General features: G+C 41.0%; 1 protein-coding gene across 1 annotated transcript in view; it reads left to right on the top strand.

The window, feature by feature from the left end:
• ncoa2 (nuclear receptor coactivator 2) overlaps nucleotides 1-16,726 on the top strand; it is a gene marked incomplete at its 5' end in the record, with an annotated part of 94,327 nt that overhangs the window by 60,508 nt on the left and 17,093 nt on the right. The window contains 7 exon segments of the mRNA NM_001142159.1: nucleotides 1,886-1,989; nucleotides 4,497-4,674; nucleotides 5,622-5,792; nucleotides 6,573-6,674; nucleotides 8,633-8,773; nucleotides 8,873-9,020; nucleotides 10,708-11,977. Of these exon segments, the coding sequence (NP_001135631.1) occupies nucleotides 1,886-1,989; nucleotides 4,497-4,674; nucleotides 5,622-5,792; nucleotides 6,573-6,674; nucleotides 8,633-8,773; nucleotides 8,873-9,020; nucleotides 10,708-11,977 (2,114 nt within the window).

Here is a 16,726-nt window from a genome sequence, read left to right as displayed (position 1 = left end):
CAATACAGACTGTCCTGCCATATATGCCCAAGCAATCAAAATTGGCCAAACCGCCCAGCGAGATGTAAGCATGCATGGGTAGAAATCTAAATCTAATTTATTTATACGCGAGAAAGAAATCCAACATTGTGTTGCTGTGCTTCCCGTTCTGACTGCCAGTGGACATTCACATTAATGTGGGGATTCAGAAGTATTTCGGGAATGTCTTCCCCATCTCTCTTACATTCTAGTGGCCCTCCTTAGTTGGGATAGTGGCGTTAATTTACAGACTACTTGACAAAGCCTTGTTGAATTTCTGCCCATTATTTCAAGGAAATAGTTTCATTAAAACTCAGTGTTCATCATGGTTCATGGTATGGGACCTGCTAACCAGAATGTCTGGGAAAAGGGGTTTTCCAGATACAGGGTCTTTATGTAATTTGGGTCTCCATACCTTAAGTGTACTAAAAAATCATTTGAACATTAAATAAACCACCGTGTGTTATTATTACGGAGTAAAGGGAATAATTTTTAAAACTTGTCATTAAAAGCTTTAAATGGAAATGGACTTTCTGGAATTTGGAGCTTTCTGCTTAACTTATGGAAAATGCAAAATTATATATGAATGTCTCTGGTAATCTGAAGTCAGTCATTAATGGGTCAAGACAGTAGGCTCCTCGAATGATCACCCTTCAGGTTGAACAGACTGATGGTATGGCGGCCTTTCTATTGTTGCAGTTGTTTGTGCTCCTCTGTATTTCCTCATCTGCCGATGCACTGGCCAACATGGTGCATAGGTATATGAAATTTTCAAACCTGCCTGATCTTTGAACCAACAGATGTCCATAGTACCTGTATATTAGTCAACGTCGGCAGGCCACTATACACTTACAGACAATATATAAAATGTTATCAAGCTGAGTAGCCTTTTTTGTATCTGTACAATTTGCCCACCTAATATCTAGCCAGTGTCATGGAGGACTCTTGATAGGATATCTAGTTACTTGATGTGGAAAGCTTTGCAAAACTTCCTCTTTTGCTGCTTTCCTAGAATATATGTGTGTATAGTTTGAGAGGCAGCGCACTCATCCAAAAAAAGGCAAGAAAGGCCACACAAATTATCAACATGTAGTAATGTTAGTCAACGTTTCTGTCCTGCACAGCGGACCTTGATCTCTTGATAAAGGTCCCCTGTGTAGGACCAAAACATCAACTTACACCCTTGCATTTTTGCACATAATTTAAATATATATAAAATCAGAAAAACAATGTAAAAAATGCTGATGCACACCAGGAAAATATATATATATACACACACACGTTATATTTTTTTTTAATCTGGACAGATTAAAGGATCCAGAATTAGTTATGGAAGGCTGGTGCTTGCTATTTCTGTATTGCACAGTGAATGCCCCTTTCTTGTGGTAACTGGCAGATTGTGCCAGCGAGTCTAAAAATGACTGCAAACACTGTAACCACCCTAAGCGTGGTGCCCTTCCAAGGAAATATTTAGAACGTACTTGTGCCAGTTCTTTTCCTTGAATTACATGAAACTTTGTTTGTGGTGATACTTGTATCCAGGCTAAGATAAAAGATAGGTCTGACATTGGAAAGCATGTTAGAACTGTGAGGCCAGAAGCACTTGTAAAGCTCCATTGTAAATCTGCTGAGGCTCAAGTGGACCCCTTGTTCCTTGTATTGAGAGTAGCCCTGATGCTGCATTATAAGTAATCTGGGTATGACTTTTCTGTAGAGATAATATTAGTAATATTTCTAGAGAATCTGTAACTTTGAAATTGATATGAGGCCTTGGTGGTGAAAAAAAAACTTTAGATCCGCCACATTAGACAATACTGATTCATAATATGACACTGCTTTATTCTGATCTGTACTTGTGTTTATGCAGAAAAAACAGCAGCTGCAAATGAGGATGAAGTTCAGAAGGCTGACGTGTCCTCAACAGGCCAAAGTGTCATAGACAAGGATGCGCTTGGACCAATGATGCTTGAGGTAAACAGATGTAAAAATGGCACCTTGACCAGCCATATGTCTGGCTGCAAGTGAATACATAGAGGTAGCGTGTGTTGCAGCCCTGCTTTAGCTCTGTAATGTCAACAGGAAGAGGGGCAGTTTTCTACAATGTACAGTAAATAAACTTGTCATTTAATTATCCTGCTGTTTACTCCAGGGCTATCAAGCTGTTGGCCCGTGGGCTGGTATTGAACACAACCCTTATCACACCTAAGAGTGAAGACACACAGAGCTACTTGCCACAGCTACTAAATACCAGGAAATACTCTGCCATAGCCAATATTGAGAATTGTCTCTGCTCAGTAAATGATCATCAGTTTTGGGCAATATATTGGTCTGCAGCACTGCAGCTGTTGATAAGCTTCAACAGATGGAGAGCACAGTTTGGGCATCCAAAATTTACATACCAAGGACCCCCTGTGTTGCTTGTAAAGCTGGCTGTATACTGAAAGATATGCATGTTTACTTTGAGGTCACATTGACGGGATGCAGACCTTCGGAGAAAGGACTGAATCAACGATCCAATGCAGTCCTCGCTCCAATGAAGTCCTCGCTGAGATCTTAAAACCTGCCCAGTCGTAATCTGGCCTATTTTAGGCATATATTGGTCAGGGTCCTATACTCCGGCCAATAAGCTGCAGACTCATACTGTTGGCATCTATTATCGGCCCGTGTATGGTCACCTTTAAGCTGGCCACATGCTTAAGATCCGTTCATTAGCAAGATCCAGTTGTTGACCCAAGGTAGAGGACCAAATCAACATAGGCCAGTAAGTTGCCATGTTGGTCTGAAGGGCCCAATTAGCAACCCATGTATGGCCAGCTGTATTTAAGTCTAGTCTCTCTACAGATTCACAGCATTACTGTGTCTATAGTAGGACATTAACCCCCATAGGTAACAAAAGGCACAACGTTTGCCCAGATGCAGTAACCCATAGCAACCAATAAGATGTTTGCTTTTAAACAGGTGACCATTAAATGCTACCTGTTGACTGGTTGCCATAGGTGACTAGACCTCAGCAAATTTTGGACGTGTTATTACGTAGTAACTTAAGTCTGTATTGAAGGAAAAGCTTTTTTTTTTTTTCTAGTTATCAGATTGTGTCTAGCCAGGGGTATGAGAAAGTGTCATTTGCCAAACCTCCCACACAAAACACCAACATAATTTAATTAGTACCCACACCCGCCTGAAAACTCTTCTCCAACTGGTCCTGTTGTGCACAGTACTTGGCAACATGGTGCTTTTGCCCTGACTGTATTGGCAAGCCTGATGTTCCTATCAGCAGAACAATTGTATGGCTGTGTAGCTCATCTTGTTGCGTGTCAGAAGCGCATCAGTAAGGAAGCATCTGCTCACTAATTGTTCCTTGAAATGTCTGTGCATTTGTGGATGTCATAACGTAAGTATACAGCAGTTGCTAAGCAACCGAGCATGGGCTGCAGTTTCTCACAACAAAATAATTCAGCATCTTTAGAGTACCAAGAGTACTGCTCTGTTTTTCACCCTTTTCTATTGTGCTTCCTTGCCCTTATGTAAAGTGTCCTAAAAAAACATTTCGGCTTAATTATATGTTAATTGACAACATTAATTAAGAAATGATCTAACTATCATCTAGGTGTCCTTGTTATAATCACAGGGCTTTCTGATGTGTATCACTGGTTATAAAGGTGCCAGACATTTAAAGCTTAAGTTACGTATCCCACAACTGACATTATGGGGGAAGGGGGGGGGGGGTAAACATCTTTTATAGACAGTAGTTGGTGTGGCCTAGTGACCAGAAAGCATATATAAAAGCATATATCCAGTATTGAGAGGGGAACTATACCAACTTATACACAATATGAGATGTAATGCAGTGCATTAGAGTTTGTCTTTGACTGGGGAATACAAATCTATACTAATGGTATATAAAATGTATAGAATTTAGTCACAAGAGAAAATCCAAGATCATGGCAGCCCTGGTATATTCATTGGCCCTGTTGGCAATATAATTTCAGCTGTGGCTAAATAAGTAGTGCAGCCCTATGGTTTTATACAGAAACTTCAAATATCGCATGAGTCCAATTTGTATAATGATATATATATATGATTTGTATAATGATGATAGTTCCCTAAGGAAAAAAAAATAAAATTAAAGCCTTTCTTTTGTATTCCCATTTTGCCCTAATATGTCACTACTACAGTTTTGTTTAATGACTTCTGTACCAAGTTATGGTAAACCATATAAAAATGCATTAACAGCCCATTGTTATCCAGTTTTACCATCAACGGCTTAACCCCATATTGCCCATTGGTGAATTTTATTAGACAAGCTGAGTTTAGGCTGAGGATGTCCAGATATTTTGGATATGGTCCTCATGTTTACTGTGTTGCTGCTTAAATGTTAACCCATGAAAAATAAACCTTTGCCCAAGAACATTTATTTTATAAAATTCTTTCATTTAGCATTTGGCTTCACAAACAAAATCTGTCCCTCTTACTTTTAGGCCTTGGATGGGTTCTTTTTTGTGGTGAACCGCGAAGGGAACGTGGTGTTTGTTTCTGAGAATGTGACCCAATATCTCCGCTACAACCAGGAAGAACTGATGAATACAAGTGTGTACAGCATTTTGCATGTGGGAGATCACAGCGAGTTCATCAAAAACCTGCTGCCAAAGTCTATAGGTATATGTTTGCTTATATTTATATACATGCACTAGCCTCAAAATCTGTGCCAGTGGATTTAGTGAGCAGTATTTATAAATTTGTGGCTTGGTGGAAGACTTTCTTGGAGCACTTAAACATGTTAGCCATTGCATTGATTTATTTGCAGCCGTTCTTTTATACCAGCATTGCTCTAACCAATTTACAGAGTTGCCTAAGCTTCACCCTTGTACCTTTACTTCAGGCACCAATGAGTTCTGGTGCTGTGGTGCTCAGGTGTAAATGGAGCTAAGCCACTGTATTAAAACCAGATGTCCAGCTTATACTCTACCCAAGGTCCATCCTTTCTTTCCAGTACAGAGATGTTTACGTTATACTCTACCGAAGGCCCACCTTCCTTTTCAGTACAGAGAAGTTCATGTTATACTGTACCCAAGGTCCACCTTCCTTTTCCGTACAGAGATGTTCATGTTATACTGTACCCAAGGTCCACCTTCCTTTTTAGTACAGAGATGTTCATGTTATACTGTAACCAAGGTCCATTGTTCCTTTCCAGTACAGAGATCATTAGGTTATGCTCTACTGAAGGTCCATTCTTTCTTTCTAGTTTATCCTCTACCCAAAGTCTATCCTTTTTGTCTAGAATAGCCCAGCCACTTCCCTTGTACCTTTCTGTAGGTACAATGGAGCTCTAAGACTGAGGCACTCATGTGTAGTGGAAGCTGGGTAGCTTCTGCGTAAATATCAGAAGTTAACATGTAAAGTTAAACAAACAATATATTTGTAACTTCATCTGTACATGTTAGCCACTTTCACTATTCACTAGTCAGAAGGAAAGTTTTACTTTTTGTAGCTCATAGTTGAACATGCAAAGTCGATAGAGAATAGAAACTTAATGTAATAACTCTTCTGAACCAGAATAACGTATGTAATGAAATCTAATAATGTGTTGTGTTTGACTTTCACAGTAAATGGGGGGCCTAGGCGAAATAGCCATACCTTTAACTGCCGTATGCTGGTGAAGCCAATGATGGAATGCGAGGAGGAAGGTCACGATGGTCAGGAAACGCATCAGAAATATGAAACTATGCAGTGTTTTGCTGTATCCCAACCAAAGTCAATTAAAGAAGAAGGTGAAGGTATGATTTTATCAGTTAGTAATGTCTTTCTTTGCAGAGACTCCCCCATCATCACTGGTACCTTGGATGGTCACCCATCAGATGTCCTGGGTGTATATATACCTAAGCGATTTTTTTTTATATAGCTATATAGTAATGAGCCTGACTCTGGTTTTCTCCCAAACTGAAGGGATACTGTATATACTTCCATTTAAATCAGAATGCCTTTACAAAACCAGGCAAGCAAGCAGTTGAAGTAATATGAACTATACTGGGTTATAAAAGATTTATAGGTAAAATAACAGTATTTAATCTCTAAAAATCACTCTGCATTTTTGCATAAACATTTGTCTGTAAAAAGTTTTTATATATTGCAGCAATTTATGAACCTGGACAATCAGTATTGTCACCAAGCCAACCTATAGAGAACAGTCCTAATGCAGGAATATAAAAACATCATCACTACAGCTGCTTTTTAGCTACCCAAGGCTTTTATAGTGATAGAGAGTTGCAGTTAAATGACAGCTCTGTTCATGCAGTCATGTGTTTCATGTTGTTTCCTTGATGTGTGCTATAAAACCTGTTGTACCAGCGTTGATTTACAAACAGCATTATTGACTCTTGAGTATGTATTTGAGTAAACATGGATGTGCGCTGTTACATTATAGGAAGCTAATATAGAATACCCCCATTATACTCTGTTCAGAGTGGATATAATTATATATTTACTAGTAATAGTAGGTAGAGTGTGCTTTATTCACCATATTGGTGGATTTATCTATACAATGTTTTCCCTTATAGATTTCCAGTCTTGTTTGATTTGCGTGGCCAGAAGAGTTCCAATGAAAGAGAGGCCAGTACCTCCTCCATCTGAGAGCTTCACAACACGTCAGGATTTGCAAGGTGGTTATCCACCCCCAACATAGAATGCTTCCTTTACCCTTTCATTGTGAACTTATGTAACATATAAAAAGGCATTTGCTCAAGGAGAGCAGTCATGCAATTGTACAGACTTTGCCTTATTGTGAAGTGCAGTTCTGATAGTTCTGCATGTTCATTAGTAGAGGAGAATATACTGCTACCGCAGATTGCAAAATCCAACTGCTCCTTGCTAGATAAAGCAGGTGTCATGGGTGACTAAACTCACCTGGTATGACATTAGCTGCTCCTGATTCATGGAGATTAACTCTTATACCCCTACTTTGCAGCATTCTTGCACAGATATAAAGTATGATCCTTTTAAAGATCCCTCTGAGTTGTCTTGGAAAGGCATAAAAACTCAGCAGAGATTTGCACTTTGCATGCTTAATTAAAGGTATGATTAATTAAAGGTACGATTACTAAGACAAGACCAACACAACCTGCATTTTATCTTGTTTTCTGGAGCTGCTGCAGTTTGTTTTACCACAAGGATACCTTGTTATATTATTCCATCTTTTCTGCTTACTTTTTGGGTAGTGAGATTTTAGCTTGCCTGAAGGGAAAAGCTGTATCTGACATGGCAAAATGTCATTAGCTCCAATTTGGCTCACTGTTGGATTTATTGTATTGCCTAAAGTCAAATATGCCCTTTAATCACAGGGAATTTCTTAGTTCTGTAAATCATTTAAACAGCTTACAGTCATGCTAACTGCCATGTTATGCACTTGTTCCACAGCTAATGTCCAAGCGCAATACTGCAACTGTAGTAGGTTCGTGATTTTTTTGCGGTGTGTAGTATTACATCTGCATTACAAACTGAGATTTGTGACTGAAGTAATATTTTGGTCTCATCTGACTAATATTTTTCCCATATCGCAACTTTATTACACTCATGCTTTAGGCAAACTCTAAACATGGTTTTACATGAATAATGGATTCTTTTGTGCCCCTTCCCATACAGACCACTGTTATGTGCAGCTCTTGATATGGTTGTCCCATACTTAGAACTGTATTAAGTCCAGTGCTGTCCTAGGCACCAGATCTCAGCCTTGCCACTTCTTTTGGCAATCAGCAAGTGCCAGTTGCAGAAGAGCCAGGTGCCCCACACATTAGGGGGATTCTTTTGTTGTTGTGCTTTTATTATTTGCCATATAGGCAGGCAAGTGCTGTTCTCTTAAATCTGCCGCCTCAGGTGACACTACGGAAACAGTGGTGCTCCTTTTCATTAGCACGGATGTTGTTATGAATGACACAAAACTCAGGCATGAGAACCTGTTTTAATATACTAAATAAACTGTGTCTGTAAGAAAGTTCATGTCTCAGCAGGACAGTCCCAAACACAATGCCAGTGTAACGCTAGAGTGGCTAAAGAACAAAACGGAGAATGACCTACAACGTCCCAGTCAAAGCACCCTGTGCCTTGAAGAATCTTTGACAAACAGTGTGCAAAGCCGATTCAAGCCTGATTGGCTGCTATAAGATTCCATAGATAGTCACTACTTTTTGGGCCTGAGGGGGGCTTTTTGGGCCTCTGTGTACTTGAAATAACAGGGCCTATTTTTATTTCCTGTCCAGATCTTGCTGATGTGCACTTATCCCAAAATATTAGAGTATAAACAAGAAACTCTTTAAGGAACCACAATCATAATGGGTATTGCTACACGCTAATGTGAAACTCCCCCCTCCCTGTATGACAGTATAATTTAAAAGTACTGCCTAAATTGTACATAATATTTTATGTTGGCCTGCTTGGGCTACGCCTGCAGATCTGTGGTACAGTAAGAATACCCCAGCAAGCCTTGTTAGAAATTACAGGTTATCTTACATGGGGCTGAGGAGGGATTTATGGCCATGTTAACATAACTGTGTCAACATTAACAGCTTTTTTACCCTGTGTTTTACAAAGTGTTGCATTTCATTGTATCCTTAATAAAAATTAGGCAAAATAACTTCTCTGGACACGACCAACATGAGGGCGCTAATGAGACCAGGATGGGAGGACTTGGTACGGCGGTGCATCCAGAGATTTCATTCCCAGCACGATGGAGAAATATCTTACAGTAAAAGACATCACCAAGAAGGTAATGCTAGACTCCACTCAAGTCAGGATGGACTTGTACCACTTTACCAGTATTGTTTATCCCAAATTCTTTTTGTCTCTTTCCCTATAAAATCTACAGTTCTCAGGCAGGGCCATGCGACCAGTCCTTTCTACCGCTTTGCTTTGTCGGACGGCACGACTGTTCTGGCCCACACAAAGAGCAAGCTTATGCGTTCACAGACAACTAATGAACCGCAGCTTGTGTTATCTCTACATGTGCTTCAAAGGTAATAGATTTTATGGGCCTTACAACTCCCATTTACTCCCCATTCACCTTGCACAGCTCTATAGCTGGTCAGCCCATATATATATATATATTTTTTTTTTTTTTTTTTAACATTTTTATTTATTATTTTAACCGGAAAGGGGTACATAAGAAAAGAGGGTGGGGGAATAATGGCACATTGGTACACCGCTGTTAATAATTACTGATAAGAAACATATTAGTCCTGTACAGCAGTTACAAATACAGTTACAAAGTTGCATGGATCACATCTGTATAGTCAGTCGCTCTTGTGTTCTACCTGGTAGGTACATACTAGTTTGTTTAGGAAGTAGCTGTAATCCAGTCTTCCCAGATTTTATTATACTTGTCCGGACAACCCCTCACCAAGTATGTTCGTTGAATAAGTGGCGGGGGGTCGTACATCTAACCATCTCATGAGGATTGCCTTTTTCACATAAAACAGCAGAGACCGCCACAGATCTTTTTGCATTTTGTGGTACCAAATCATCTATCATACCAAGTAAGCAGACCGCTGGGTTCATTATTTTAGGGAAAGTTGTTTTGTCTTGTATATAAGTCATAACTTTGTCCCAGTATCTATCTATTTTGGGACATGCCATCATCATATGTAGATAGTTTGCATCTTGCACCTGACACTTGGGGTCAGCCCATATTAACAGGATACATGATAAAATGTTTTCCCCTTTTTTCCCAAATGTAGGAGGTGTATATCCTTGATAGATGAACATTGTGGTTATGGCAGAATCATGTGGTCCTGGACAGCATGATCCCCTATTACTCTTTTCCCTCTGACTAACTGTGATTCCTAACATAATTGTTGGGCTGCATTTTTTGGGCACTAGGGAGATGGCTCCCCTATATTATTCACAAGATACTACAGCAGGATCTTAAAGGAAGGTCACATTGCTTTTTTGCTTTTTTTTTTACCATAAGAGCTTTTATGGGAAACGTAAATAAACATAATAAAAAACTGAATTAAAACAGCTGATAAATTGCAATTATGCACAGGTCTCTCCAGTTTGTTATACGCATGACTAATTGGGATGCCTTTGTAGCCACAGGATTTAAATTTAGTAGTTGCTGATTTAGTTTCTTTACAGCAGTTTCTGAGCACCCCAGTTTTAAAGGGGCAGTAAACCCCCTTGTTTAGCAGGATTTCAATTATTCAGGGCTTGTGCTGAACATACTTATTGTTTTAATAAGGAAAAATGTATGATTTTTAATAAACAGGGAGATTGAAACTACTCCATGTTTGGGCCTTGCAATGTAGATTACCGGTATAGAACCCCCGGTAGAGAATCTCTTAACCCTTTGTTGTGCACAGTTAATGCGGAGGATTATCTGCGCACTGGTAATCAACAGCTCCTCTTTACTTCCTGCTGTTCCAATCATTTGTGCTGTTGGGCCAAACCAACAGAACAATAAAAAGAAAGTTTTTTTTCTTTATTTTTTATGAGTTTGCAACTCTCCAGTTTGGAATTTAAATTATGTGTCTGCTGGTTTTGTTATCCAATCAAACAGGAATTTGAATGTCACAATGAACCTTTAATTAATCTGAATTTATGTATAGAGTATTTAATTAAATAAATCCTGTATAAGAATGTGTCATGTTTAGCATTAGGCTTGCTGTACAGATGGCTGCTAATATGCCCTGTATCTCATTTTAGAGAACAGAACATGTGTGGATTGAATCAGGACTTGGCTGGGCAAGCAATGGGAAAGACATTAAATCCAGTTCAGTCCAGCAGTCCAGCTCATCAAGCAATGTACGGAGGCAATCCAGGTCAGGATACGACCATAAGTAGCAATATGAATTATGCCATAACTGGCCCAAAGGAACAAATGGGCATGGCAGCTGGCAGGTTTGTTGGTTCTGGTGGAATGAACCATATCTCCAGTTTGCAAGCAACCACTCCTCAGGGTAATAACTATGCACTTAAAATAAATAGCCCATCACAGGGAAGTCCTGGCATGGGCCAGGGGCAGCCTAATTCTATGCTTTCACCAAGGCACCGTGTCAGCCCAGGAGTGGCAGGAAGTCCTCGGATTGCACCCAGTCAGTTTTCCCCTGCAGGAAGTTTGCATTCACCTGTAAGTGTTTGCAGTAGCACAGGAAATAGCCATAGTTACACCAACAGCTCTCTAAATGCACTTCAGGCTCTCAGCGAGGGTCATGGTGTCCCTCTTGCCCCCCCATTGTCTTCACCTGATCTCAAAGTTGGAAATGTTCAGCATTCGCCTGTCAACATGAACCCTCCTCAGCTTAGAAAGATGGGGAGCATAGACTCTAAAGAATCTTTTGGTCTGTATGGGGAACAGCCTGAAAGTGCAGCTGGACAGGGGGAGTCCGGCTGCCATTCAAATGAGCAGAAAGACTGCAGTGAAAACCTGTCATCTGTTGGTGACCAAACGGAAGGACAAAGCAGATTGCTTGATAGCAAAGGTCAGCAAAAACTGTTGAAATTGCTCACCACCAAATCTGACCAGATGGAGCCATCGCCGCTACCTAGTAATACTTTGGGAGACATGAACAAAGACTCCTTGTCAAATTTTGCATCAAACAGTATGTCTGCCTCAGCACATGGAACCTCACTGAAAGAGAAGCATAAAATTTTGCACAGACTCCTTCAGGACAGTAGTTCTCCTGTTGACTTGGCCAAGCTTACAGCTGAGGCCACCGGGAAAGAGCTGAGCCAGGAGTCCAACAGCACAGGCCCTGGTTCAGAGGTTACTATAAAGCAGGAACCAGTGAGCCCCAAGAAAAAAGAGCATGCACTACTTCGCTACTTATTGGATAAGGATGATACTAAGGATAATGTAGCAGATATCACACCCAAGCTGGAGCGACCAGATGTCAAGGTGGAGCCTACCAGCTGTCCCAAATTATTATCTGTCAAAGCGGAGAAGGAGGAGCCAAGCTTTGGACACAGTGACCAGGTAAGGATATGGTGGTAGGAATGTTTCAAGATCCTATTCAAACGGGTTGTATCATGGACATCTATTTCAGATAAACCTGTGTAGTATGTATACTTACATCGGGTATACTCAACTGTATGGATGTTTCTGTTATTGCAAGTAACAGTTTGAAAGTTATGAGTATGTTTCTACTTTCATACGAGTTATTTCCACTTTTTTATTTTTCTGATTTGAAGTTCCTACATACTTTTCTAGGTAGAACTTTGTTAGTGCAGGTAAAACAACACAGAGAAAAAAACCACACGCAGCATTGATGCAACATCATTCATTTCTTTTACTATAAACAATAGTTTTTTCAAACTGAAATGTTAATGATGAGTTTGCTTTTCATGTGTTACTTCAGTCTGATTTTACTGCCCTGTGTTGGGTTTGTTTGGGCCTCTCATATTCTAACATTTGCTTTATCAAATGCAAACACATTAGGCCACACCCTGACCTGCCCAGCTACACCCAGACACTTTCTGCCCCAAACCCCACCTTCGCATGAAGCCCTTTTCATTTTCGGGTCTGTGATTGGGAGGCATGCCTTTGGCCTTCCAGTGGACTGCAGGTTTGTTAATGTTGATACAATATGATGCATGAAGGGATATTTTTGAGTTTAGAGTAAGCTGCATGTTAAGCACTTTACATGCAGCAATCCTGGGTAAAAGAGCAAAAATCCCCCTTCTGCATTTTCGGTCAGTTACCAGACATGGATGCATGTGAAGTGTTTTACATGCGGTGATTCATATGAATGTGGAGGGGCAGGTATTTCGAGTGCCCCATGGGGGAGGGGATTCCTTCTCAGACAGAAGTATATTTGCCTTAAGAATGGCACACTGTACACTGTGTTTATATTAATGAGTTATCTGACTGACCTGTTACAGATTCTTAAATTAATATGGTTCATTTACTTAATGCGGGTCAGGGTGCAAAGTGCAAAAAACATGCATAACCCACTATGTTTTTGTCAGTTGTGCCCTGCACTGCACTACCCCGAATTTCTGCAGACTCTTTGACAACCCCTCTACCTGTCCCCCACCTTGCACCTAGGCTGATAGGCACAGAGTACAGCCAGACCTTGGTAGTAAGAGCAGGACCGGAACTAGGGGTAGGCATGAGGCACAAGGTTTCTTCCCTGGCCAGCTTGGCCTAGCTTTACATAAGTGCTTTTAAAATGACCACTAAGAGGCACCAGAAAGCACCAGGTAAATGTCCTCTAATGAACGTTTTGTGCCTTTTTTCTCTCCCAGATTAAAAAACTTATTAGGGTTACTCTCATGTCTGACAGAGGCTTCCTTCAAAAGTCATTGTGCAGTAATCCCAGACAAGCATTCTTCTACCTCCATGATAATTTGACAGTTGGAACACTGCTTTATTGGGTCTGGAATGTACAGTTAAAAGTTGTGACTAATCGAGCAGAGCAAACCGTGCTCGATTAGTAACAGCGACTTGCATGGTAACAAGCGGCGGGAAAGTCAATGCAACTGACTTTTTAAAAACTTGTTGGGCCTAATTGCCTTGAAAAAGATACCATTTTTGGTATATTATTGTTTTGCTTCTTTTCTTACATTCTTGGGGTTGCTAAAAACTAGATAAGAATTCTGTAAGCAAGAATTGACCTTGATGGTAGTACATTTTCGAAGTACTATTTACCTTCTACATTGTTACTATGTTACATAATTTTTTGTTGTGTTACTGTGTTGTAGGGATAATTACTAAGAAGTTATGAATTGAACAGGCATTAGGCTGAGGCAATATGGATAACTTGGCCCCTCCATACCAAGCTGGCACCTTATTGGCCTGTAGGGGGCCTGTCTCACCAATATCTGGCTGAAAAATAGGCATATTTACTGCTTAGAAAATACTGTTGGATGATGACTACATGAGCATGTTAAAGTGAACATCTCCCAATGGGCCTGCATGGCCAGATGATCAAATCAGCACAATTTGGCCCAGCATGTTTGTGGCCAAATCAGAGAAATCAGATCGGCTTGTCTGGCAACCTAGTCAGATGAGTTGACCTTGCTGTGTATAGCCAGAAGATAAGCTAAGGATAAGGAGCTAGCTATGAACTACAGAGAGAGAGAGAGTACAGTTTGGAGACTCCCAGTGATTGGCTCAGTGTCGGACTAGGACCCCAGGGGCCCACCAGAAAACCTGAGACCCTAGGCCCACTCTCCAAACTATCTTTTCTCCTTTCCTCACCCAACCTCTTTATTCTGCTAATCTCTTTTATTTACATGCTAGCATCTATCCTTCCATCTATTTCTCCTCTTTCTTTCCATTCAGAAATAGCAAATGACCTTGAACTAGGCCAAATTGTCAGGAGCTGGAGGGCCCACTGATCCCTGGGCCCACCGGGAGTTTTCCTGGTATTCTGGTGGGCCAGTCCGACACTGGATTGGCTGCACCACAAGCTGACATAGCTTCCCCAAGAGAGCATAGCTGGCGGAAAGACCCCTAAAACATTGACCAGTTGGTGTGTTTGGTGACACTTGTTGTTGTGGCTGTAGGTAGCCAAGCACACACATGAAAACTGCACAAGGTTTTAGCTACATTTTGGGTTACCCAAATCCAGAGAGAAACTAGCTGAATAGGTGATCGGCCGCTGTCTGTTCTAGAAGTACAATAGGTGATTGGCCGTTGTCTATAGTAGAAGTGCAATAGGTGACTGGCCGTTGTCTATACTAGAAGTGCAATAGGTGACTGGCCGTTGTCTATACTAGAAGTGCAACAGGTGATTGGCCGTTGTCTATACTAGAAGTGCAGTAGTTGACTGGCCGATGTCTATACTAAAAGTGGAATAGGTGATTGGCCGATGTCTGTACTAGTAGTGCAATAGGTGATTGGCCGATGTCTGTACTAGTAGTGCAATAGGGGATTGGCCGATGTCTGTACTAGAAGTGCAATAGGTGATTGGCCGATGTCTGTACTAGAAGTGCAATAGGTGATTGGCCGATGTCTGTACTAGAAGTGCAATAGGGGATTGGCCGATGTCTGTACTAGAAGTGCAATAGGTGATTGGCCGATGTCTGTACTAGAAGTGCAATAGGTGATTGGCCGATGTCTGTACTAGAAGTGCAATAGGTGATTGGCCGATGTCTGTACTAGAAGTGCAATAGGGGATTGGCCGATGTCTATACTAGAAGTGCAATAGGGGATTGGCTGATGTGTATACTAGAAGTGCACGAACATAACAGCGATAACATGAACAAACTGTGGCGCCGTGTGAGCCCGAGGGCCACCAGATCTCATCTTGAGAGTCAAGTTCTGCAGCTTTAGAGGAACAACAGATTTTTTTTGTTTTATTTTCAATTTGAAAGCGCATAAACTTGCCCAACGATGTTGTTTATGTTTCTTGCTAGAACCGGTTCTCTTTTAAAGGAAGCACAGTTCCAAGTTGAATCACCAACTCCACCCCTGTTAAATCAATGCCCTAGATACTATTCAATGGGAGCAGATATGCAGGATGTGAGTGAGAAAACACATCAATTTTATGATGAACCAATTGACTGCCCTGGCTGAGCTAATTGTTTTGGGCTGTTTTGTGCTGCTCGTTGGTTAATGTAGGGCAGTAGGTACCTGGCCCATATCGCTAGTTCTCATCACCTGCACTTATATGCATCACCTGCTATATTATGGTAGAAACCAGCCTTGTTTGTTCATAGTTTTAACCTTCCACACACTGCACAGAGACAGCCATACTGTTAACCATCAGTGGCCCAGACACTGCACAGAGACAGACATACTGTTAACCATCAGTGGCCCAGACACTGCACAGAGACAGACATACTGTTAACCATCAGTGGCCCAGACACTGCACAGAGACAGCCATACTGTTAACCATCAGTGGCCCAGACACTGCACAGAGACAGCCATACTGTTAACCATTGCTGGCCCAGACACTGCACAGAGGCAGCCATACTGTTAACCATCAGTGGCCCAGACACTGCACAGAGGCAGCCATACTGTTAACCATCAGTGGCCCAGACACTGCACAGAGGCAGCCATACTGTTAACCATCCATACTGTTAACCATTGCTGGCCCAGACACTGCATAGAGGCAGCCATACTGTTAACCATCCATACTGTTAACCATTGCTGGCCCAGACACTGCACAGAGGCAGCCACACTGTTTACCATCAGTGGCCCAGACACTGCACAGAGGCAGCAATACTATTAGTCATCTATGGTGCATTTTATTTGTTGAGTAAATTGAGTTTTAGTATTTAGTTTTGTTCAGCCGCGTGCTAGTTTGCAATTTCTGCAGCTATCTGGTTGCTAAGGTCTTGTTTACCTTAGCAACCAGGCAGTGGTTAAAGCTTGAAAGTTGTAGAAGATAAAGGCAAATAATTAAAAAAACTATAAAAAAAAAAATGGGGACTGCAGAGGACATTCTGCAGCATACTAAATGTTAAAGTGTAGACACATGAGGCTACTAGTAGCAGCTACTTTTTACAGCTACTAAAATAGACAATGCTGATCATTTACTGATAACTGTCTCTGTGTGTTTTAGCAGAGGCAATTCTCAGTATTGTCTATGGCAGGGTATTTTCTGAAATTTAGTAGCTACTAGTAGCTCCATGTGTCTTCACCCTAAGGTGAACCACCACTAGAAATCATTTGTATGTGACTTATTGCTCATAAATTATCTTAGATTATCTCTTCCCATTGGTTTCTGCAATATACAGAAGTGCAGGGGTAGATAAGAAATTGCCCAGCCCAAAT

Source organism: Xenopus tropicalis, chromosome 6, assembly GCF_000004195.4.
Source record: "Xenopus tropicalis strain Nigerian chromosome 6, UCB_Xtro_10.0, whole genome shotgun sequence".
In the NCBI taxonomy this organism is placed as follows: domain Eukaryota; kingdom Metazoa; phylum Chordata; class Amphibia; order Anura; family Pipidae; genus Xenopus; species Xenopus tropicalis.
This window is presented reverse-complemented; position numbering and strand designations above follow the sequence as displayed.